At 45.9% G+C, this 23,111-nt stretch overlaps 1 protein-coding gene across 2 annotated transcripts in view; it reads right to left on the bottom strand.

The window, feature by feature from the left end:
• Positions 1-19,904, bottom strand: part of ZNF157 (zinc finger protein 157) — a 43,394-nt gene extending 23,490 nt beyond the window's left edge. Inside the window, exons 1-2 of one of the 2 annotated variants that reach the window (XM_002762822.6) lie at positions 19,653-19,904; positions 14,717-14,903 (exon numbers count right to left, since the gene is read on the bottom strand). In XM_002762822.6, the coding sequence (XP_002762868.2) occupies positions 14,717-14,903; positions 19,653-19,699 (234 nt within the window). In that variant the 5' untranslated portion in view covers positions 19,700-19,904. The remainder of the gene's footprint in view (positions 1-14,716; positions 14,904-19,652) is intronic. The other variant, XM_008989202.5, reaches the window with a different exon arrangement.
• Positions 19,905-23,111: the final 3,207 nt, after the last annotated feature.

The raw sequence follows: 23,111 nt of genomic DNA, 5'->3' as shown, positions 1-23,111 counted from the left end.
TCACGAGGTCAAGAGATCGAGACCATCCTGGTCAACATGGTGAAACCCCGTCTCTACTAAAAATACAAAAAATTAGCTGGGCATGGTGGCGCATGCCTGTAATCCCAGCTACTCAGGAGAATTGCCTGAACCCAGGAGGCGGAGGTTGCAGTGAGCCGAGATCAAGCCATTGCACTCCAGCCTGGGTAACAAGAGTGAAACTCCGTCTCAAAAAAATAATAATTTTTTTAAGTATCAGGAACTCTCCACTATAAAGGAATTATTGATTTCTCTATACAAGCATTGGTGCACACCTGTAATCCCAGATATTCAGGAGGCTGAGACAGGAGAATTGCTTGAACCCAAGAGGCAGAGGTTGCAGTGAGCCGAGATTGTGCCACTGCACTCCAGCCTGAGCAATGAGTAAAACTTCGAAAAGAAAAAGAAACATTGCAATTCTTGTTTTGTTTTGAGACAGAGTCTTGCTCTGCCACCCAGGCTGGAGTGCAATGGCACAATCTTAGCTCACTGCAACCTCTGCCTTCTGGGTTCAAGCGATTCTCCTGCCTCAACCTTCCGAGTAGCTGGAATTACAGGCATATACCACCACACCTGGCTAATTTTTGTATTTTTAGTAGAGATGGGGTTTTACCATGTTGGCCAGGCTGGTCTTGAACTCCTGACCTCAGGTGATCTGCCCGCCTCGGTCTCCCAAAGTGCTGGGATTACAGGTGTCAGCCACCGCACCAGACCGAAGCATTGTAATTCTTGATTGCACCTCCTGCTCTGCTGTGTCTTCCTAGAATATACAGATTAAGCAAGACTTCAGAGCCAGGCATGGTGGCTCACGCCTGTAATCCCAGGACTTTGGGAGGCCAGGGCGGGCAGATCACTTGAGTTCAGGAGTTCAAGACCACCCGGACCAACATGGTGAAACTTCATCTCTAATAAAAACACCAAAATTAGCAGGGCATGGTGGTGCATGCTTGTAGTCTCAGCTACTAGGGAGGCTGAGGGACAAAATCCCTTGAACCTGGGGGACAGAGATTTCAGTGAGCCGGAGATCACATCACTGCACTCAAGGCTGGGCACCAGCCTGGGCGACAGTCTGGCTGACAACCTGGCTGACAGAGTGAGACTCCATCTCAAAACAAAAGACTGCATAGTTTTCTTGTTCAATAGGATTGCTGACACCCATGCTTACTTTCTAAAACTTGTATTGATATTTTCTTCTTTTTTTTACTTCCTTTTATCCTAATACTTATCTATTTATAATAGAAGTGTCCTAAAATACACAGGAAACAAGGGCAACAAGTAAATAAATAACGAATAAATAAAGGGCAGATTGTGAGCCGGGTGGGGTGGCTCATGCCTATAGTCCCAGCACTTTGGGAGTCCGAGATGGGTGGATCACTTGAGGTCCAGAGTTGAAGACCAGCCTGGCCAACATGGTGAAACTCCATCTCCACTAAAAATACAAAAATTATCCGGGTGTGATGGTGCACATGTCTGTTCCCCACTACTCAGGAGGCTGAGGCAGGAGATTGCTTGAACCTGGGAGGCAGAGGTTGCAACAACCCAAGATTGCGCCACTGCACTCCAGCCTGGGTGATGAAGCCAGACTCAATCTCAAAAAAAAAAAAATCACATACTGCATAATTTCATTTATATAATAACATTCTACAGACAGAGAACAGATTAGTGTCAGGGTTGGGGACCTGGGGCGGGATAGGTGGCAGGCACAAGGGTAGCAGGTGTGGTTGTGAAAGGGCAGCAGGAGACATCCCGGGGTTGTGCCACTGGCCATATCCTGGTTGTGATATTGTGCTGTTGTTCTAGAAGGTGTCACCATTGGAGGAAACTGGATAAGGTGCACATAGGATCTCTCTGTATTATTCCTACAATTGCATGGGAATCAATACTGATCTCAAAAGCAAAGTTTAATTTTTTTTTTTTCTGAGAGTTTCATTCTTGTTGCCCAGGCTGGAGTGCAATGGTGCAATCTTGGCTCACCGCAACCTCCTCCTCCCAGGTTCAAGTGACTCTCCTGCCTCAGCCTCCTGAGTAACTGGGATTACAGGCATGTGCCACCACGCCAAGCTAATTTTGTATTTTTAGTAGAGACGGGGTTCTACATGTTGGTCAGGCTGGTCTCAAAATCCTGACCTCAGGCGATCTGCCCACCTCGGCCTCCCAAAGAGCTGGGATTACAGGCGTGAGCCACTGTGCCTGGCCTACAAAGTTTAATTTTTAAAAAATGCATAGCTCACCTAGGATGATTGTTGTGTATGCAACTGGTTTAGACCGTGGCTACATAGTAGTAACCAGAGAGTGGGCAGAACAAGGTGGGGTAGGAGGGACTCTCCTGGACACAGAAGAGAACAAGCAAGAACATGGTGGTGGTGGCAGATTAGTGCCCTCAAATAGTTGAAAATTTTTTTAAAAAAGAAAAGAAAAGAACATGGTGGTGGAAGCCACACTGCCGGGATATGAATCTTGGGATCTGACTCATGCTCGTGCTGTGACCCTGGCTAAGTTACTGCCTTCCTCTGAGACTCGGTGTCCTCATCTGTGAAATGTGGGTGAATTCATATGTGGAATCACAGCTGGGCGCAGTGGCTCATGCCTGTAATCCCAGCACTTTGGGAGACCGAGGTGGGTGCAAGAGTTCAAAACCAGCCTGACCAACATGGTGAAATCCCATCTCTACTAAAAATACAAAAATTAGCTGGGCATGGTGGCAGGAGCCTGTAATCCCAGCTACTCAGGAAGTCAAGGCAGGAGAATCGCTTGAACCTGGGAGGTGGAGGTTGCAGTGAGCCAAGATCGAGGCACTTCACTACAGCCTGGGCGACAAGAGCAAGACTCTGTCTCAAACACACACACACACACACACACACACACACACACACACACACACACAAACGTGGAATCGCTTAGGGCAGGACCTGAAAGACAGCTAGCACTCAAGGGTTTGTTATTCTTTCTGTCATTTCACCTAGGAAGGATGTGCTTAACTGGAAATGCTAGGTGGACTTCTTAGAGTGATGCCATAAAATCCATCATGTGAATATTTAGCTCAAGAGAATTTTGCTCTTCATGGTCCAGGGACAACTAACATATATGCTATATACTCACTTGTATGGTATTCAGATCTGCTGCAGTACTTCATTCTTCATCATCGTTATCCCAATTTATATGATGAAAAGAATATATATTTGCAAATAAATACTATTATTTAATTAAATCTTCAAAGAGTTATGAAAAGCAAAGAAGGACCCTTCTCAACTGAAGAACACTAAAGTGATGACAAATAAATGTTAAACATAATCGTAAACTGGATCCTTTTGCTATAATGGACGCTATTGGGACATCCAAACATGATGCAGTCCATTCACCATGGAAAGGCCATCCATAAACCAACCAGTTCTTTGTTGGTCAATTGAGATCTGGGGCACTGTCCAATCAATGGCAGAAAAGACCAGCTCCTCCTCCATCAGTCCTGGCGGAAAAGAGTCTACCTAGTTGTGAAAACCACTAACTCCGCACTCCCCTGGCAGCATATTCTTCTACAAACCATTTCCGTGTCATTATGGAACTCCTCTGGGTACCGCTCTTCCTATCGGACCATTACACCATCACCCAAGACATCATGGATATTTTGGGTTTCAAAATTCTTTTATGTCCTTCAATCATAAGGGCACTTTCAATTAATGTCTAATCCAAGCTTAACTGGAAAGTCTCTGGTCCAAAGTCCCAGTTTACCACTGGGAGGCGCTCTTAGGCTTTTGTCATAAGCGCCAGTCTCTGCTCCACAAGACTTGTACAGAGAATCTGTCTGTGTCAGCACCTGAGGTTCTATTCTACACTTCGTGGGCTTGGGCAATCTTACTGGTTCCCATTTAGCATGTCCAAGTAATATTGCTTGAAGGGTGGATTTACAATACTAGAGAGGGGAAACATTCCACGGTCAGATATAATTCCAATCTCCGTAATACATTGAGGTAAAAGAGATGCAACCATTTCACATAAAGCCTGTTCAAATCTATACATTTTCCAAACTTTCACCTCAATCCCATCAACCCGTACATTCCTCCATTGGGATTTCATCAACAGGTTTGAGTGTCACAATACTAGTTAGATAGAGGAAGTGTTCCCTGTCAGTTGTCATATCCATTCCCATAAAACATTCAGGTAAAACCTGTTTCTTTTTATTTTTTTTAACTTTTTATTTATTTATTCTTGAGACTGAGTCTTGCTCTGTCACCCAGGCTGGAGTGCAGTGGCATGATCTCGGCTCACTGCAGCCTCCCCATTCCAGGTTCAAGCAATTCTCCTGCCTCAGCCTCCCAGGTAGCTGAGATTACAGGTGCACGCCACCACACGGGCTAATTTTTTTGTATTTTTACTGGGTTTTACCATGCTAGCCAGGCTGGTCTCAAACTCCTGACCTCAAGTGATCCACCTGTCTTGGCCTCCCAAAGTGGTGGGATTACAGGCATGAGCCACCATGCCCAGCCACAAAGCCTATTTAAACACATTTCAATTTTCACCCAAATGTACACCTCAATCCTATCAACTGTTACATTTCTTTTTTTCTTGTATTCCTTTTTATTTACTTTCTAGTCAGTCTGTGCTTATCCACTATCAACTGTAACATTTCTATATTCTCCCAATCTAGTTGTAGCCCATGTTACAGCTTCACTAATGGATTTTGGTACCACAGTGTATGAGGCTTCCATGTAAAGGACTCCTAGGAAGTTCTCTTTTCCTCCCATTTTACCCATAGATTTCTCTTCCCCACCCATTTTATGTGCAAAAAGCTTTGGGTCCCCATCTCAGGGTGGATTCAAATAATCTTTGCCCTTGGTGGGTTTTTTGTTTAGTTTAGTTTTGTTTTTTTCTGAGATACAGTCTCACTCTGTCCCCCAGGCTGGAATGCAGTGGCGTGATCATGGCTCACTGCAGGCTTGATCTTCCGGCTCAAGTGATCCTCCCACCTCAGCTTCCCAAGTACTGGAATTACAGGTGTGTGCCACCATGCTCAGCTAATTTTTTTTTTAATTTTTTGTAGTGATGGGATTTCATTATGTTGTCCAGGCTGGTTTTGAATTCCTGGGCTCAAGCGATCCACCTGTCTCAGCCTTCAAAATGCTGGGATTATGGGCCTGAACCACCTCCAGAACTGACCTTGGTCAATGTTTATCTTGACTAATCCACCTGGCTAATGCCCAAGGCAGTTGATGGTGGAGTTCTCATTGTAATCTTTGCCTTACAGCTTTTTAAATTCCTCCCACACTGGGATAAATGGAGCCAACTTGTTGAGGGCCTTTTCATGTTTGGGTACCTAGAGGGACCCCTTTGCCCCACCCAACCTTGACGGTGCTGTCTTAAGACTTCTATTTCAACATCAGTTTCCACTCTTTATTCATCCCCCTTTTTTTTTTTTTGGTGAGACAGAGTCTCACTCTGTCACCCATGTTGGAGTGCAGTGGCACGATCTCGGCTCACTGCAACCCCCGCTTCCTGGGTTCAAGTGATTCTCCTGCCTCAGCCTCTGTTGAATAAATCTCTTCAAATATTATACAGAGTTTGACTCTTTTCATGGACAGGGTAAATGCACTTTACAGTGGCTTTGAGCAAGTTTGGCATGCTAGCTGGGACTATAGGCATGTACCACCATGCCCAGCTAATTTGTATTTTTTAGTAGAGATGGATTTCACAATATGTTGGCCAGGCTGGTTTCCAACTCCTGACCTCAGGTGATCCAGCCACCTGGGCCTCTCAAAGTGCTGAGGTTACAGGTGTGAGCCACCGCACCCAGCCATCCCATTTCTTAATAGCCACTGAGAGATTTCCACTTTGTTGCGAGACTTGACTCTTCCCTTGGCTTCTCCCCAATTTCTTGTTAACTTAATGTTTTCATTAGCATCTGTGGGACCCCTGAAGGGAAGCTGAGGCAGCAATTTCAATGAGGCTTTTGGGACTATTGCTGTATTTTGCAGCTGTAAGGTTATAGGGGGTGCCTATGCAAAAAGACCCCTTAACCATAGCTGAATATGGCCTGGGTAATGGGCATATTCAGCAGGTGAATATCATAGGCGCCATAAAGCCAGTCCCACATGGCCTGCATATGAAGCATATCAGCTGCTTCATCGGGTACTCCCCTTGGCATATGTTAGACAGACCCCATACTTAGGGTTGTGAAAGGAAAATAAATCTCGGGACTCCAAAATCATTAAGCCAAAGGGTTTTAGGCGAACCTGCCTCACATTTTATTCCCGTATAAGATAACTACAAAGATAAAGGCTACAGGCCTCCCTCTTATGGGCCTCAAGATCTTTACCTTAAGATATTCTGTTGAGGCCAGGCATGGTGGCTCAAGCCTGTAATCCCAGCACTTTGGGAGGCCAAGGCGGGTGGATCACGAGGTCAAGAGATCGAGACCATCCTGGTCAACATGGTGAAACCCCGTCTCTACTAAAAATACAAAAAATTAGCTGGGCGTGGTGGCGCATGCCTGTAATGCCAGCTACTCAGGAGGCTGAGGCAGGAGAATTGCCTGAACCCAGGAGGCGGAGGTTGCGGTGAGCCAAGATGGTGCCATTGCACTCCAGCCTGGGTAACAAGAGCGAAACTCCGTTTAAAAAAAAAAAAGATATTCTGTTGAATTTCACTCCGGCAATGTAAACTGATAGCTTATCTTCACAGGTGCAGGAGGAGAAAAGACAGACAGAACTCAAAGTCTTTCCTCTGCTCACCTGAGACAAATGCCTATCTGATTGTTTCCCCAGCCCTACTATTGTTCCATTAAGCCAGACTAAAACATAAGTGACTATTCTACCCCTTCTCACATGTAAATTATGCATTCAGTGAAAAGCTGATCAAAGACCCAAGAGAATGCAATCTTTTGTCTCTTATCTACCTGTGACCTTGAAGCCCCCACTTCAAGTTGTCCCACTTTTCCAAACCAAATCAATGGACATCTTACATAGACTGATTGATGTCTCCTGCCTCCCTACAATGTATATCAAACTGTGGCCTGACCACCCTGGGCACCTGTTCTCAGAATCTCCTGACTGCTATGTCACTTGCCATTGGTCACTCATATTTGGTTCAGAATAAATCTCTTCACATATTTTACAGAGTGTGACTCCGCCGACAGGGTAAACACGCTTTACAACGGCTTTGAGCAAGTCTGGCATGCTAGGTCTTGCCTCATGAATAACTTCTTGTGTTTTTGTGTGTCTGGCTCAAGTAGAGCCATCTGTGATTGGTCACTATGCTGTGGGTCCTGCCTCAACCCAGACACTCTCTTCCACTCTACAGCATTCAAAACCAAACATACCAGCCCTATAAATTAGTTACTCTCACAATCATTTCAGTAAAGGATTTTCTGGCACTATTAAGTGATTATAGTAAGGTCACAGGATACAAAGTTAATAAAAGTCCTTTGTTTTCCTATACACCGGACATGAACAATCGATATTTGATATTAAAAACACAGGCCAGGCACGGTGGATCATGCCTGTAATCCCAGCCACTTTGGGAAGCCGAGATGGGCGGATCACAAGGTCAGGAGTTGGAGACCAGCCTGGCCAGCATGGTAAAACCCATCTCTACTAAAAATACAAAAATCAGCCGGGCATGGTGGGGTGCGCCTATAATCCCAGTTACTTGTGAGGCTAAGGTAGGAGAATCACTTGAACCTGGGAGGCAGAGGTTTCTGGGAGCCGAGATTTCGCCACCGCACTCCAGCCACTTGCATAGAGCGAGTCTCCATCTCAAAAAATAATAATAATAATTCACACAGAGCCAGCTATTCAAAGATCTGGAGTTTTATTACTACTCAAATCAGTCTCCTCGAGCATTTATAGTTTTTAAATGACAATTTGCGGGGCGGGGGGGGAAGAGTGGGAGAGCCAGTGTAAGCCTGGAATGCTGATTGGTCAGGTCAGAGATGAATTCATAAGGAATCGAAGCTGTCTTCTTGTGCTGAGTCATTTCCTGGCTGGGGACCCCAAGCTCAGATGAGCCAGTATATCGATCTGGGTGTTGCCAGCTGATCCATTAAGTGCGGGGTCTGCAAAATACCTCAAGCACTGATCTTAGGAGCAGTTTAGGGAGGGTCAGAATCTTGTAGCCTCCGGCTGCATGACTCCTAAACCATAATTTCCAGTCCAGTGACTAATTTGTTAGTCCTACAAAGGCAATCTAGTCCCCAGGCAAGCAGGAGATTTGCCTTGGGAAAGGCCTGTTACCATCTTTGTTTTGAACTATAAACTATAAACTACATTCCTCCCTAAATTAGGAATGAACAAGGACAGCTTGGAGGTTGGAAGCAAGATGGAGTTGATTAGATCAGATCTCGGTCTCGGTTACAGTTTTGCAACGCGGTTTCACTTGTGAAGATGTGGAGCAATAGTAACACTCATTCATTGCTGGTGGGAATGCAAAATGGTAACAAACTTGGGAAGACAGTTGGGCAGTTTCTCTTCTTTTTATTTTCTTTTCTTTTTTTTTTTTTTTTTTGAGATGGAGTTTTACTCTTGCTGCCCAGGCTGGAGTGCAATGGCACAATCTCGGCTCACTGTAACCTCTGCCTCCAGGGTTCAAGCGATTCTCCTGCCTCAGCCTCTCAAGTAGCTGGGATCACAAGCACCTGCCACCACGCCTAGCTAATTTTTTGCATCTATAGTAGAAACAGGGTTTCACCATGTTGGCCAGGCTGGTCTCGAACTCCTGACCTCAGGTGATCCACCCACCTCGGCCTCCCAAAGTGCTGGGATTACAGCTGTGAGCTACCGCACCCAGCCTTGGTAGTTTCTCATAAAGTTAAACATAATCTTACCACATGACATAGCAATTATGCTCCTAGTTATTTAGCTAATTGAGTTGAAAACATGTTCACACAAAAATCTGTACATAAATGTTCATAGCAGCTTTCTTCATCATTGCTGAAACCTAGAAACAATGAAAGTGCCCTTCAATAGGTGAAGGAATGAGCAAACTGTGGTACCACCAATCCATGGAACCATCAAACCACAAAAAAAAAACAGGGAGGAACCTTAAATGCAAATTGCTAAGTGAAAGAAGCCAGTTTGAAAAGGCTACATACTACATGATTCCAACTATATGACATTTTAGAAAAGGCAAAACTCGGCCTGGCATGATAGCTCACACCTATAAATCCCAGCGCTTTGGGAGGCTGAGATAGGTGAATTGCTTGAGCCCAGGAGTTCAAGACCACACTGGGCAACATGGTAAAACCATGTCTCTACAAAAAATACTAAAAATTAGCCAGACATGGTGGCATGTGCCTGTGGTGCTAACTACCTGGGAAGCTGAGATGGGAGGATCACCTGAGCCTGGGAGGTGGGGGTTGCAGTGAGCAGTGATCCCACCATGGCACTCCAGCCTGGGCAACAGAGTGAGACCCTGTCTGAAAAAAAAAAAGCAAAACTATAAAGACAGTAAAAAATAAGTGGTTGCTAGAGGTTCGGCAAGAGGGAAAGGTAGGATGAATAGCTGAAGCACAAGTGAAACAGAATGAAACTGTATGAAGCTGCATTGGTGGATATATGTCATTATCTATTTGCCAAAACCCACATGTATAACACAAAACGGTGAGCCTTCCTGTAAACTGTAGGCTATAATTATAATTAATAGTAATGTATCACTATCAGTTCATTAATTTTTACAAATGTGCCACACTAATGCAAGATGTGAGTAATAGGGAAAACTGGGCCAGTTGTGGGCGGGTTAAGGAGGTGAGAGTATATGGAATCATCTGTACTATCTTAACTTTTCTGTAAATCTAAAACTGTATTTAAAATGATTGTCAGCCAGGCTAGGGGGCTCCCAGCATTCTGGGAGGCTGAGGCAGGTGAATCACCTGAAGTCAGGAGTTCGAGACAAACCTGGCCAACATGGTGAAACTATATCTCTACTAAAAATACAAAAAAATTAGCCGGGCATGGTGGCAGGCACCTGTAATCCTGGCTACTTGAGAAGCTGAGGCAGGAGAATTGCTTGAACCCGGGAGGCGGAGGTTGCAGTGAGCTGAGATCACGCCACTGTATTCCAGCCTAAAGGACAGAGTGAGACTCAACCTCAAAAAAAAAAAAAAAAAAGATTGTCAGGCATGGTGACTCACACCTGTAATCCCAGCACTTTGGGAGGCAAAGCTGGGTGGATCATCTGAGGTCAGGAGTTGGAGACCAGCCTGGCCAACATGGCGAAACCCTATCTCTACTAAAAACACAAAAAATTAGCAGGGCATGATGGTGGGTGCCTATAATCCCAGCTACTCAGAAGGCTGAGGCAGGAGAATCGTTTGGGCCTGGGAGGCAGAGGTTGCAGTGAGCCAAGATTACAGCTCTGCACTCCAGCCTGGGTGACAGAGCGAGATTCCATCTCAAAAAAAAAAATTGTCTATTAATTCTGCTCTATATGCACTTGGCATACAATCCCATAATTGTCCTCGCATGCATTTACCCCGCCATGTAGGAGCAGGAATACACAGTTTCTCCTAATAGACTCGCACAACACACTATGACAACAGATATGTGAGGGATTTTCCTCATACATCGAACAAGAGGTCAATTCTGCAGCAGACAACAGCTGGTGTCCTCCAATTCAATCCCATTCTGACACTGTCTGCCTGGATATAGCATCAGGTCCCACAGGTTGAGACCTCAGTCCTAAGGACTACCCCCACTTCAGACTCCAGAACTTTTTACTGATCAGCTACAAGTCAGGGTTCCCACAATTCCCTCCTGGGTTTAATTAATTTGCTAGAGTGGCTCTTAGAACTCAAGGAAAGGTTAGGAGTGGTGGCTCATGCCTATAAAGCCAGCACTTTGGGAGGCTAAGGAGGGAGGATTGCTTGAGGCCAGGAGTTCAAGACCAGCCTGGGAAGCAAAGTGATACCTCGTCTGTAAAAAAAAAAAAATTTTTTTAATTAGCCAGGCGTAGTGGCACACACCTGTGGTCCCAGCTACTTGGGAAGATCACTTGAACCCGGGGGGCTGAGGCTGCAGTAAGCCTTCACTGCACTCTGGCCTGGGCGACAAAGACCCTGAAAACCTCAGGGAAATGTGGAGTCCTAATTAGGGGAGAAAAGTTGGTCCAGGACATATAAACAAAAAGAACACGCAGATAAATTATGGATCTGTCTTTCTTTATGGCCCAGGACATACAGTCCTCCTGAGCGAATAACGTGCATAACTCACAAACTTCCTGCTTACCACCAAACGCTTCAATTCATCATGAAACACCTCGCCTGACAGAGGAATGCAAGCTACTTCCCTGCTACCTTGGCATTATCAAACAGCCCAAGAACCATCTTCTAAAATCTCCAGCAAGCCTTCATTTCCTCAAAGTCAGCTCCTCTTTTGCTGATTCTTCCCGTTGCTCTCTTGCAATGTATTTTTCTATTTTCTCTAATAAATATGCCTTTCTTTACCTACAACTGCCGTGGTAAAATCTTTTACCTGTGAGCCACCAGCCCAGCCCAGACAGTCGCCACTCGCCCTCAACAGAAAACACAAAACTATGTTTACTGGTTTTTATAAAGGTTTTTTTTTTTTTTTTTTTTTTTTAAGATGGGGTTTCACCATGATGGTCAGGCTGGTCTTGAACTTCTGACCTCAGGTGATCCATACACCTCGGCCTCCCAAAGTGCTAGGATTACAGGCGTGAGCCACCGCGCCTGGCCTGTTTTGTTTTGTTTTTTAAGACAGTCTTGTTCTGTCACCCAGGCTGGAGTGCAGTGGTGCAATAATGGCTCACTTCAGCCTTGACCTCATAGGCCCAAGCGATCCTCCTGTCTCAGCCTTCCACGTATTTGGGACCACAGGCATGCACCACCATACCCAACTATTTTGTATTATTTTTATTTTATTTTATTTTAGATGGAGTCTCACTCTGTTGCCCAGGCTAAAGAGCAGTGGTGCGATCTCAGCTCACTGCAACCTCTGCCTCATCGTTCAAGTGATTCTCTTGCCTCAGCCTCCCCAGAAGTTGGGATTATAGGCACCCGCCACCACCCAGCTAATTTTTGTTTTGTTTTTTTGAGACGGACTCTCACTCTGTCGCCCAGGCTGGAGTGCAATGGCGTGATCTCGGCTCACTGCAACCTCCCACTCCCGGGTCCAAGCGATTCTCCTGCCTCCCGGTAGCTGGGATTACAGGTGCATGCCAACACAACCGGCTAATTTTTATATTTTTAGTAGAGACGGGGTTTCATCATGTTGGTCAGGCTGGTCTCAAATTCCTGACCTTGTGATCCGCCCACCTCAGCCTCCCAAAGTGTTGGGATTACAGGCGTGAGCCACCACATCCCACCTGTTTTACTTTTTGTAGTAATGAGGTCTCACTTTGTTGCCCAGGCTGGTCTTGAATTCCTGGGCTCAAGCGATTCTCCAGCCTCAGCCTCCCAAAGTTCTGGGATTACAGGCATGAACCACCTTTTCCACCAATAAAGGATATTTTAAAGAATATAAATCCAAAGCCAAATAAAGAGATATATAGGGCAAGGCATGTGGGAAGGGGCTTGGAGTCTTCAGGCCCTTTCTGGATGCACCACCCTCCAGGAACCCCCTGTGTTCGGCTACCCAGAAGCTCTCCAAACTTTATCCTTTTGGGATCTCAGCAGGGCTTCATTATGTAGGCATGATTGATTTCCCCTGTGGATCAACTTGACTGTCAGCACCCTCTCCCCTCCCAGGAGGTTGAAGGGTCCCAACCCTCTACCTTAGTCTTTCTGGTGACCAATCCCATTCGGAAGCTGCCTAGGGACTGCCAGTCATCAGTCAACTCATTAGCATACAGAAAGACACTTTACTACTTTAGAGAGTCTGAGGATATTAGGAGTTGTTTGCCAAGAAAGACCAATTATATATTTCACAGTATCACACCCCTACAAAAACCATACACAAACGATCATAGGATCTTTATTCATAATATTCAACAACTAGAAACAAACAAGATGTCTTTCAACTAGTGAATGGTTACACTGTGTGGTATATCCATGCCATGGAAAACTATCAACAAAAAAAAAGGAATTGGTCGGGCACAGTGGCTCACGCCTGTAATCCCAGCACTTTAGTAGGCCGAGGCAGGCAGATCACAAGGTCAGGAGTTCGAGACCAGCCTGGCCAACATAGTGAAACCCCAGCTCTATTAAATATATAAAAAAATTAGCCAGGCGTGCTGGTGGGCACCTGTAATCTCAGCTACTCGGGAGGCTGAGGTAGGAGAATCACTTGAACCCAGGAGGCAGAGGTTGCACTGAATCAAGATCACACCACTGCACTCCAGCCCAGGCAACAGTACGAGATCACATCTCAAAAAAAAAAAAAAAAAAAACAGGAATCAACTATTGATATAGTGTTAGCTATTGGTATCTACACAGAATTTTGCTGAAGAAAGCAAGTCCCAAAAGGTACATACTGTACAATTTGATTAATACAAGTCTCTTTCTTCCTCCTCTTTTTTGAAATGGAGTCTCACTCTGTAACCCAGGCTGGAGTGCAATGGCGCAATCTCAGCTCACTGCAACCTCTGCCTCCCAGGTTCAAGCGATTCTTTTGCCTCAGCCTCCGGAGTAGCTGGGATTATAGCTGTCCATCATCACGCCCAGCTAATTTTTGTATTTTTAGTAAAGAGGAGGTTTCACAAGGTTGTCCAGGCTGGTCTCAACCTCCTAACCTCAGGTGACCCACCCACCGCAGCCTCCCAAAGTGCTGGGATTATGGACATGAGCCACCTCGCCCAGCCCTTTTTTTTTCTTTTTGTGGAGAACAGTGTCTCACTATATTGCCCAGGCAGGTCTCAAACTCCTGGGCTCAAACTATCCTCCCACCTCTGCCTCCCTAAGAGCTGGGATTACAGTCATGAGCCACCATGCTGGGCAAATACAACATTTTTCTTTTTTTTTTCTTTTTTTTTTTTTAAGATGGGGTTTCACCATGATGGCCAGGCTGGTCTTGAACTCCTAACCTCAGGTGATCCACACACCTCGGCCTCCCAAAGTGCTAGGGTTACAGGCATGAGCCACTGCACCTGGCCAACATTTTTCTTTTTGAGACAGGGTCTCACTCTGTCACCCAGGCTGGAGTGCAGTAGTGTGATCTTTGCTTACTGCAGCCTCCACCTCCACCTCCGGATTCAAGTGATTCTCCTGCCTCAACCTCCCAAGTAGCTGGGAGTACAAAGGCACACCAGAACACCTGGCTAATTTTTGTATTTTTAGTATAGACAGGGTTTCACCATGTTAGCCAGGCTGGTCTCAAACTCCTGGCCTCAAGTGATCCACCCGCCTCAGCCTCCCGAAGTGCTGGGATTACAGGTGACAGGTGTGAGCCACTGCCTGGCCACAACATTCTTGAAATGAAAAAATTATAGTACTAGAGAATAGATTAGTGGTGCCTGGGGTTAAGAGGGGATTTGATGAAGGGAATGAAGTGGTTGTGCCTATTTAATGACAACATGGGAGATTCTTGTGGGAATGGAAATGCTCTGTATGTCCATATCCTGGGTGTTACAAGATGTTACTACTGGGGAGAAAAACTGCATAAATGGTACATTGCATTTGAATCTACAATTATCTCAAAATATAAATTTAACTTAAAAAATAAAATAAAGAACATATAGATTGCTTATACCCATTACTGGAGATAGTTTTTAAAAAAAAAGAACATATAGAAGAAAAAAATAGGATCCTCTTCCTTACCTCAAAGGATCTGCCATGTTCTCCTGGAATCAGGGCAGGGAATGCCTGCGGTGATGTCCCATTAGCTGGCATGTTCACCCTGGGTCTCGGCCCACCTTCCTTGCTGGGCAGCTCTCTGTGTGCAGAGGGTCCTGCAGCCTCCAGTAAGGGGTAAGACTCAATGGTTCCACAGAGGCACCAAGAAATCCTAAAAGGACAGTATCCATATCATCAGTGTCATCCCACATTCATGCCACAATACAATGTTCAGCATCCCCACCCTGAGCATTAGTCAAGGTGGACTACGGAAATGATCAAATTTGGGGCCAAATTAATGAGCTTGGGGTCCCTTCCTTTTTTTTTTTTTTTTGGGACGAAGTCTTACTCTGCTGCCAGGCTGGAGTGCAGTGGTACGATCTCGGCTCACTGCAACCTCTCCCTTCCGGGTTCAGGCAATTCTCCTGCCTCAGGCTCCCAAGTAGCTGGGATTACAGGCACACACCACCATGCCCAGCTAATTTTTCTATTTTTAGTAGAGACTGGGTTTCACCATGTTGGCCAGGATGGTCTCAATCTCTTGACCTTGTGATCCGCCAGCCTTGGCCTCCCAAAGTGCTGGGATAACAAGTGTGAGCCACTGCACCCAGGCTAGGGATCCCTTCTTGAGTGGTTCTACCAGGTGCTTCACTCCCTACTCAGCCAGGATACACATCAGTTCAAGTTCAAGGCAGATCTGGGTTTAGGAGGAATAGATCTGGGGCAGTGAATGGTGCTTAAGGCCCATTGGGTAGGCAGGTGATGCGCAGGTCCAAGGGGACTTGGTGGGTGACTGTGAAGGCAAGAAACCTGGAAAGCAGGTAATCTAAATGAAAGGAAATCGGCTGGTCCTTTCTTCTGCCATCTTTTGTTATTTTTCCACTCCTAGATGAAATATTCCTCTTAAATTCTTCTACTGGGAAGCTTTTAGCCTCTTCTTTCCAGAAAAAAAGAAAAATGGTTCAATCTTAATTATGTTATGTGGTTTTTTTTTCAGATGGAGTTTCGATCTTATCACCCAGGCTAGAGTGGAATGGCGTGATTTCGGCTCACTGCAACCTCCACCTCCCAGCTACTCAAGTGATTCTCCTGCCTCAGCCTCCTGAGTGGCTAGAATTACAGGCACGTGCACCACACCCAGCTAATTTTTGTATTTTTTAATGTTTTTTTGAGATGGAGTTTCGCTCTTGTTACCCAGGCTGGAGTGCAATGGCACGATCTCGGCTCACCTCAACTTCTGCCTCCTGGGTTCAGGCAATTCTCCTGCCTCAGCCTCCCGAGTAGCTGGGATTACAGGCATGCGCCACCATGCCCAGCTAATTTTTTGTATCTTTAGTAGAGACAGGGTTTCACCATTTCGACCAGGATGGTCTCGATCTCTTGACCTTGTGATCCACCCGCCTCGGCCTCCCAAAGTGCTGGGATTACAGGCGTGAGCCACCGCGCCCGGCCTAATTTTTTTTTTTTAAGATGGGGTTTCACCATGATGGCCAGGCTGGTCTTGACGCATGACCTCAGGCGATCCACCCACCTCAGCCTCCCAAAGTGCTAAGATTACAGGTGTGAGCCACCACGCCCAGCAATTTTTGTATTTTTAGTAGAGACATTTCACCATCTTGATCAGGCTGGTCTCGAACTCCTGACCTCAAGTGATCCACCCACCTCAGCCTCCCAAAGTACAGTTGTGAGCCACAGTGCCCAGCCTAATGTTATGTATTACATCAACAAATTACAAGGGGAAACATTCTTCTATTAACTTACACCAAAAAAGCATCCAATGCAATTCAGCAGCCATTACTAATAAAAGCTCCAACTAAAATTAGGGAAGATGCAAATCACTTAAATGCCACAAAAATCAATTATGAAACATAACCCTGAAACGCCATGCTAAAAAGTAAAATGAAGAAGCGATTGCCATAAAATTAGTACTGTCTGCTATAACCCAAAATTGTTTTGTGGGCTCTAGCACACATTAGAGAAGATGAAATCATCAATGTGGGCTGGGCACAGTGGCTCATGCCTGTAATCTCAGAACTTTGAGAGGCCAAAGCAGGAGGGTTGCTTTAGTCAAGGAGCTGGAAACCAGCCCTGGCAACAAAGTGAGACCTTGTCTTTACAAAAAATAAAATGATCTGAGTGTGGTGGTCCGTGCCTGTAGTGCCAGCTACTAAGGAAGCTGAAGCAGAAGGATAGCTTGAGCCTGGAAGGTCGAGGATGCAGTGACCTCTGATGGTGCCACTGCACTCCAGCCTGAGTGACAAAGCAAGACCTTGTCAAAAAAAAAAGAAAAAGAAGTAGAAGAAAATAAATAGGCCGGGCGTGGTGGCTCACGCCTGTAATCCCAGCACTTTGGGAGGCCAAGGTGGGTGGATCACGAGGTCAAGAGATCGAGACCATCCCGGCCAACACGGTGAAACCCCATCTCTATTAAAAATACTAAAAAAATTAGCCGGGTGTGGTGGCACGCGCCTGTGGTCCCAGCTACTTGGGACGCTGAGGCGGAAGAATTGTTTGAACCCGGGAGGCGGAGGTTGCAGTGAGCCAAGATTGCGCCACTGCATTCCAGACTGGTGACAGAGCAAGACTCCATCTCAAAAAAAAAAAAAAACAAAACAAAACAAAAAAAAACAAAGAAGAAGAAAAGAAATAATCAGCCTAGGCGCAGTAGCTCATGCCTTTAATCTCAACACTTCAGGAGGGCATGGCAAGAGGATCACTTGACCCAGGTATTCAAAACTAACCCAGACAACATGGCAAGATCTGTTACCCTAAAAAAAAAACAAACCACACACACACACGGAGTTGTAGTGAGAGGAGATCACTTCACTACACTCCAGCCTAGGCAACAGAGCGACACCCTGTATGTATTTTTTTTTAAAGGCCAGTGCAGTGGCTCACGCTTGTAATCCCAGCACTTTGGGAGGTCGAGGCAGGCAGATCACCTGAGGTCGGGAGTCCAAGACCAGCCTGGCCAACATGGTGAAACCCCGTCTCTACTAAAAATACAAAAATTAGCCAGGCGTGGTGGTGCATACCTGTAATCCCAGCTACTCGGGAGGCTGAGGCAGGAGAATTGCTTGAACCTGGGAGAAGGAGATTGTAGTCAGCCTGGATGACAGAGCCAGACTTCGCTTCAAAACAAAAAAGGCAGAAAGAAAAAAGAAAACTAATAATAATTAGAGTGAACATGGACATTGGAAAGAAATGAAAATAAAAATGTAGCTTTCTTGCCAATGTAAAAAATCTTTTATGATTTTATGATTTTAAACCTACCAGAGGCTGGGCGTGGTGGCTCACACCTGTAATCCTAGCACTTCGGGAGGCTGAGGTGGGCAGATCATCTAAAGTCAGGAGTGTGAGACCAGCCTGACCAACATAGTGAAACCCCGCGTCTACTAAAAATACAACATTAGTCAGGCGTGGTGATGCCTGCCTGTGATCCCAGCTACTCAGGAGGCTGAAGCAGGAGAATCACTTGAAGCCGGGAGGCAGAGGTTGCAGTGAGCCAAGATCGCGCTATTGCACTCCAGCATGGGCAACAAGAGTGAAACTCCATCTCAAAAAAGAAAAAGAAAAGAAAACCTACCAGACTCTGCTAAAAATCTACTAAAATTAATCGGGTATAACATAATGTAAGGGGCCGGACACAAGGTAAGATTATAAAAGCAAATCGTTTCTCTCTATAATAACAAACAGTGAGCCAGTGGAAACAAAATTGCATAAATAATGATAGCAAAAACTATATGAAGTTTGTAAGAATAATCTTTTTTGTGTTTGTTTTTGAGACAGGGTCTCGCTCAGTCACCCAGATGGAGTAAAGTGGTTTAACATCACGGCTTTCGGAATCAGGCGATCCTCCCACCTCAGCTTCCAGAGTAGCTGTGACTACAGGCACACTCCACCATGCCCAGCTAATTTTTTTCCTTTATTTTATTTTATTTTATATTGGTACAGATGCGGGGGGGTCTCCCTGTGTTGCCCAGGCTGGTCTCAAACTCCTGGACTCAAGCAATTGCCCGCCTCAGCCTCCCAAAGTGCTGAGATTATAGGGGTAAGCCACCGCGCCAGGCCAGAATAAACATTTTAAGGAGTTGGGCATATATATGATTACAAAAAGAAAAAAAATGTTGACTAATATAAAATAGTCGTCCTGGAGCAGTGGTTCACACCTGTAATCCTAACACTTTGGGAGGCCGAGGCGGGTAGACAGCTTGAACCCAGGAGTTCGAGACCAGACTGGGCAACACGGCGAAATCCCGTCTACACTAAAAACATAAAAATTAGTTGAGTGTGGTGGCGCTCACTTGTAATCCCAGTGACTGGGGAGGCCCAGGAACAAGAATCGCTTGAAATTGTTAGGCGAAGGATGCAGTGAGCTGAGATCGCACCGCTGCACTCCAGCCTGGGCGACAGAGCAAAACTCCGTCTCAAGAAAAAAAAAAAATTAAAAACAAACTAAAAAGATGGTGTATGCAAAATATTCTTGATTGCAGCTAAAGAGATCGTTAAGGGAAAACGCATGCTCTTAATTTTTTTTAACAAAGGCTGAGCATTAACGAATTAACAACCAATTTAAGAAGTTAAAGAGAAAATAGTACAGATAAGAGCAGAAATTAAAGAAAGAGAAAACGAAGGTACATCAGAAGAGACCTGTGATCAGAGGAGCAACAAGATGAAAAGTTGTTTTTTTGGGAAGGCTAATAAAATTAGCAAACCTCTGGGAATCCTGATCAAGGAAAAACCTAAAGCACACACTATTAAGGCTGGACATCAAGACACAGCAGGGAATCTAAAACCTGACTACTCCAGAGGCCCTCATCCCTGACACTCATAGATTCCCATTCATTCGATTATGTATTTCCCCACCAATTGACACCACAACTGCCAGTGCATCATCCCCCGAAGCCAACAAAGCCATCACCTTAAAATCACCTGAGCGACTATCACGCCATAAAACATGCACTGCATTTAGCGTCGCGCGCCAAGAAGACTTAAACGGCCTCTGAGGGGGATTTCCGTTTCCTGTCCTCACCCCTGACACTGCACCTTCTAGGGCTGTTGATTTTGCACACGATCATTAGGACTGAGAGGTTGTAGTCTACTCACTGAACACAGCGCTGTTACGGATCGGCAGAGACGTGGTCCAACAGCGGTGTTGTCAGACGAAGAATATGGCTGCGCTAGTCGTATCTCCATGGGGGCCGCCATCTTAGCACCCATTCCGTACAGTGGGCTGTTCCACAGAAGGAGGGGGCGAGAGGACGTTCACGGGTAGAATCCTTCTGAGGGCAAGATTCTGGGAGAAGCTGATCTTTGGAACTCAGTTCTTTAACTTTGGGCAAAGTTTAAAGTGGCAGAGGTGCATCTCCTACACAGGGAAGAGTAGGGCGTGTTCTGATGTTCAAGGGAGACACCACTGGGCAAGAGGGGAAGAAGTCAGGGTGGTACAATCCCCCCCTTGGCGATACCACTGGGAAGAGGGGGAGAAATCAGGTTAGCACAGGTGCCCGTCGTGGGCGATACCACTGGAGAAGAGGGGAAAGGAGTCAGTGTGACAACAGAACGATACCTTGTCTTTAAAAAAGAAAGAGGCCGAGGCGGGTGGATTACGAGGTCAAGAGATCGAGACCATCCTGGTCAACAAGGTGAAGCCCCCGTCTCTCAAAAAAAAAAACAATACAAAAATTAGCTGGGCACGGTGGCGTGTGCCTGTAATCCCAGCTACTCAGGAGGCTGAGGCAGAGAATTGCTTGAACCCAGGAGGTGGATGTTGCGGTGAGCCGAGATTGCGCCATTGCACTCCAGTCTGGGTAACAACAGCGAAACTCCATCTCAAAAAAGAGAGAAAGAGAGGAGAGAGAGGGAAGAGAGAGAGAGAGAGAGAGAGAGAGAGAGAGAGAGAGAGAGAGAGAGAGGGAGAGAGAGAGAAAAGAAAACAGCCTTGTGCCGTAGCTTACATCTGTAATCCCAATGCTTTGGGAGGCTGAAGTGGGTGGACTACCTGAGGTCAGGAGTTCGAGACCAGCGTGGCTAACATGGTGAAACCCCCATCTCTACAAAAAATATAAAAATTAGCTGGGCATAGTGGCGCACGCCTGTAGTCCAGCGACTCAAGAGGCTGAGGCAGGAGAATAGCTTGAACCTGGGAGGCGGAGGTTGCAGTGAGCCGAGATCACATCACTGCACTCCAGCCTGGGTGGTGGAGTGAGACTCCCTCTCAAACAGACAAAAAAATGTTATTGATCATGGCCGGAAGTGATAGTTCACGCCTGTAATCCCAGAACTTTGCGGAAAGCCGAAGTAGACGGATCACTTGAGACCAGCCTGGGCAACATAGTGAGACCTCATCACTGCAAAAAATAAACAAAATTAGTTGCGCACAGCGACGCGTGCCTGTAGTCCCAGCTACTCAGGAGGTGGGGAGGTGAGAGGATCTCTTGAGCCTAGGAGGTCCAGACTGCAGTGAGCCACGATCACACCACTGCACTGCAGCCTGAGGAACAGAGCGAGATACTGTCTCAATCAATCAATCAATAAAATGTTGTTGATCTTGATTACTGAGTTTTTTAGTAACCCCTACAGTTTACACTTGAGGCAATTGCCTCCCTCACCTCACCCTACTCCTAGCCCTGCAGAGAAACCTTGTTCTCTAAAATCATAGACTATCAGAAATTTTCCTGTTTGAAATAATATCAATAAAAATAAAACCAGATCGGTGGTGGTGGCTCATGCCTGTAATCCCAGCACTTTGGGAGGCCGAGGCAGGCAGATCACAAGGTCAGGAGTTCCAGACCAGCCTAGCCAATATGGTGAAACTCCATCTCTACTAAAAAACACAAAAATTAGCCGGGCATGGTGGTGCATGCCTGTAATCCCAGCTGCCCGGGAGGCTGAGGCAGGAGAATCGCTTGAACCCAGGAGGCAGAGAGTGCAGTGAGCTGAGATCGTGCTGCAGCACTCCAGTTTGGGTGACAGAGCGAGACTCTGTCTCAAAAAAAAAAAGAATAAAACCTTCTACTCTTCCCTGAAGGATCTAAATTATTTTGACACAGAGAAATAGCCTTGATTTCTAACCCAGGTGCAGAGCTTCAGCTAATAGGTATCTGGAGCCAACACTTCACATCTGTGTTTAGTGTTTATTTTTCTTCCTTTTCTCTTTTCTTTTTTTTCTGAGATAGGATCTCACTCTGTCACCCAGGCTAGAGTGCAGTGGCATGATCACAGCTCACTGCAGCCTCAACCTCCTGGTCTCAAGTGATCCTCCCACTTCAGCCTCCCAAATAGCTGACAGACTACAGGCACACGCCACCATGCCCAGCTACCTTTGTTCATTTTTTGTAAAGACAAGATCTTACTATGTTGCCCAGGCTTGTCTTGAACTCTTGGGCTCAAGGGATTCACCCACCTCAAGTCCTAGGATTACAGTCCTGAGCCACTGCACATGGCCTTTCTTTCTCTTCCTTCTTTCCTTCCTTCCCTCCCTCCCTCCCTCCCTCCCTCTTTCTTCTCTCTTTCTTTCTTTCTTTTTCTTCTTTCGAGATGGAGTCTTGCTCTGTCACCCAGGCTGGAGTGCAATGGTGTGATCTCAGCTCACTGCAACCTCGCCTCCTGTGTTCATGTGACTTTCCTGCCTCAGCCTCCCAAGTAGCTGGGATTACAGGCATGTGCCACCACACTTGGCTAATTTTTGTACTTTTAGTAGTGATGGGGTTTCACCATGTTGGCCAGGCTGGTCTTGAACTCCTAACCTCAGGTGATCCACCCGCCTCGGCCTCCCAAAGTGCTGGAATTACAGGTGTGAGTCACCACACCCAGCTTTTTTTCTGTTTCCAAAGATAAAGGACCCTAGACCTACTTCACAGCCTGAACCTGATGTTGATCCTTTTCCATACCAACCTCCTTTGCTTTGGGCTTGTCAAAACACTGCTTCATTTAAACTTTACCTAAACTCCACTCCTATATCCTATAGTAATGCCATTTCTTCCTTTGTTCATTGACACTAAGGTGATCAACCATCCCTGACTGCCCAGGAATGGGGTTTAGTGGGACAAGAGCATTGAGTGCTAAAAGCAGGAAAGTCCTGGGTAAAGTGGAACAAGTTAAGTTACCTAGGTGAGACATCTGCACAGTTCCTATGGGGCGTGGTCTTCCTTGCTGCGGCAGGTTAATAAACCCATTTTTTTCTGGACTATGGATGTGACCTTGGTGGTTTTTATCAAGGTCATTAATGTTGGAAGAGTACACAGAGGTGAAGTTTCAGATCTCTCCTAGTATGCATTGATGGTGAAAAAATGAATAGCCCTGATTCAGGCTCCAGGTCGGCAGGGCATCACTGAAGGAATAGTCAAAGGCTGAATGCTAAGCTATACCAGAAAGGCAC

This window comes from Callithrix jacchus, chromosome X (assembly GCF_049354715.1).
Source record: "Callithrix jacchus isolate 240 chromosome X, calJac240_pri, whole genome shotgun sequence".
Lineage (NCBI taxonomy): Eukaryota > Metazoa > Chordata > Mammalia > Primates > Cebidae > Callithrix > Callithrix jacchus.
This window is presented reverse-complemented; position numbering and strand designations above follow the sequence as displayed.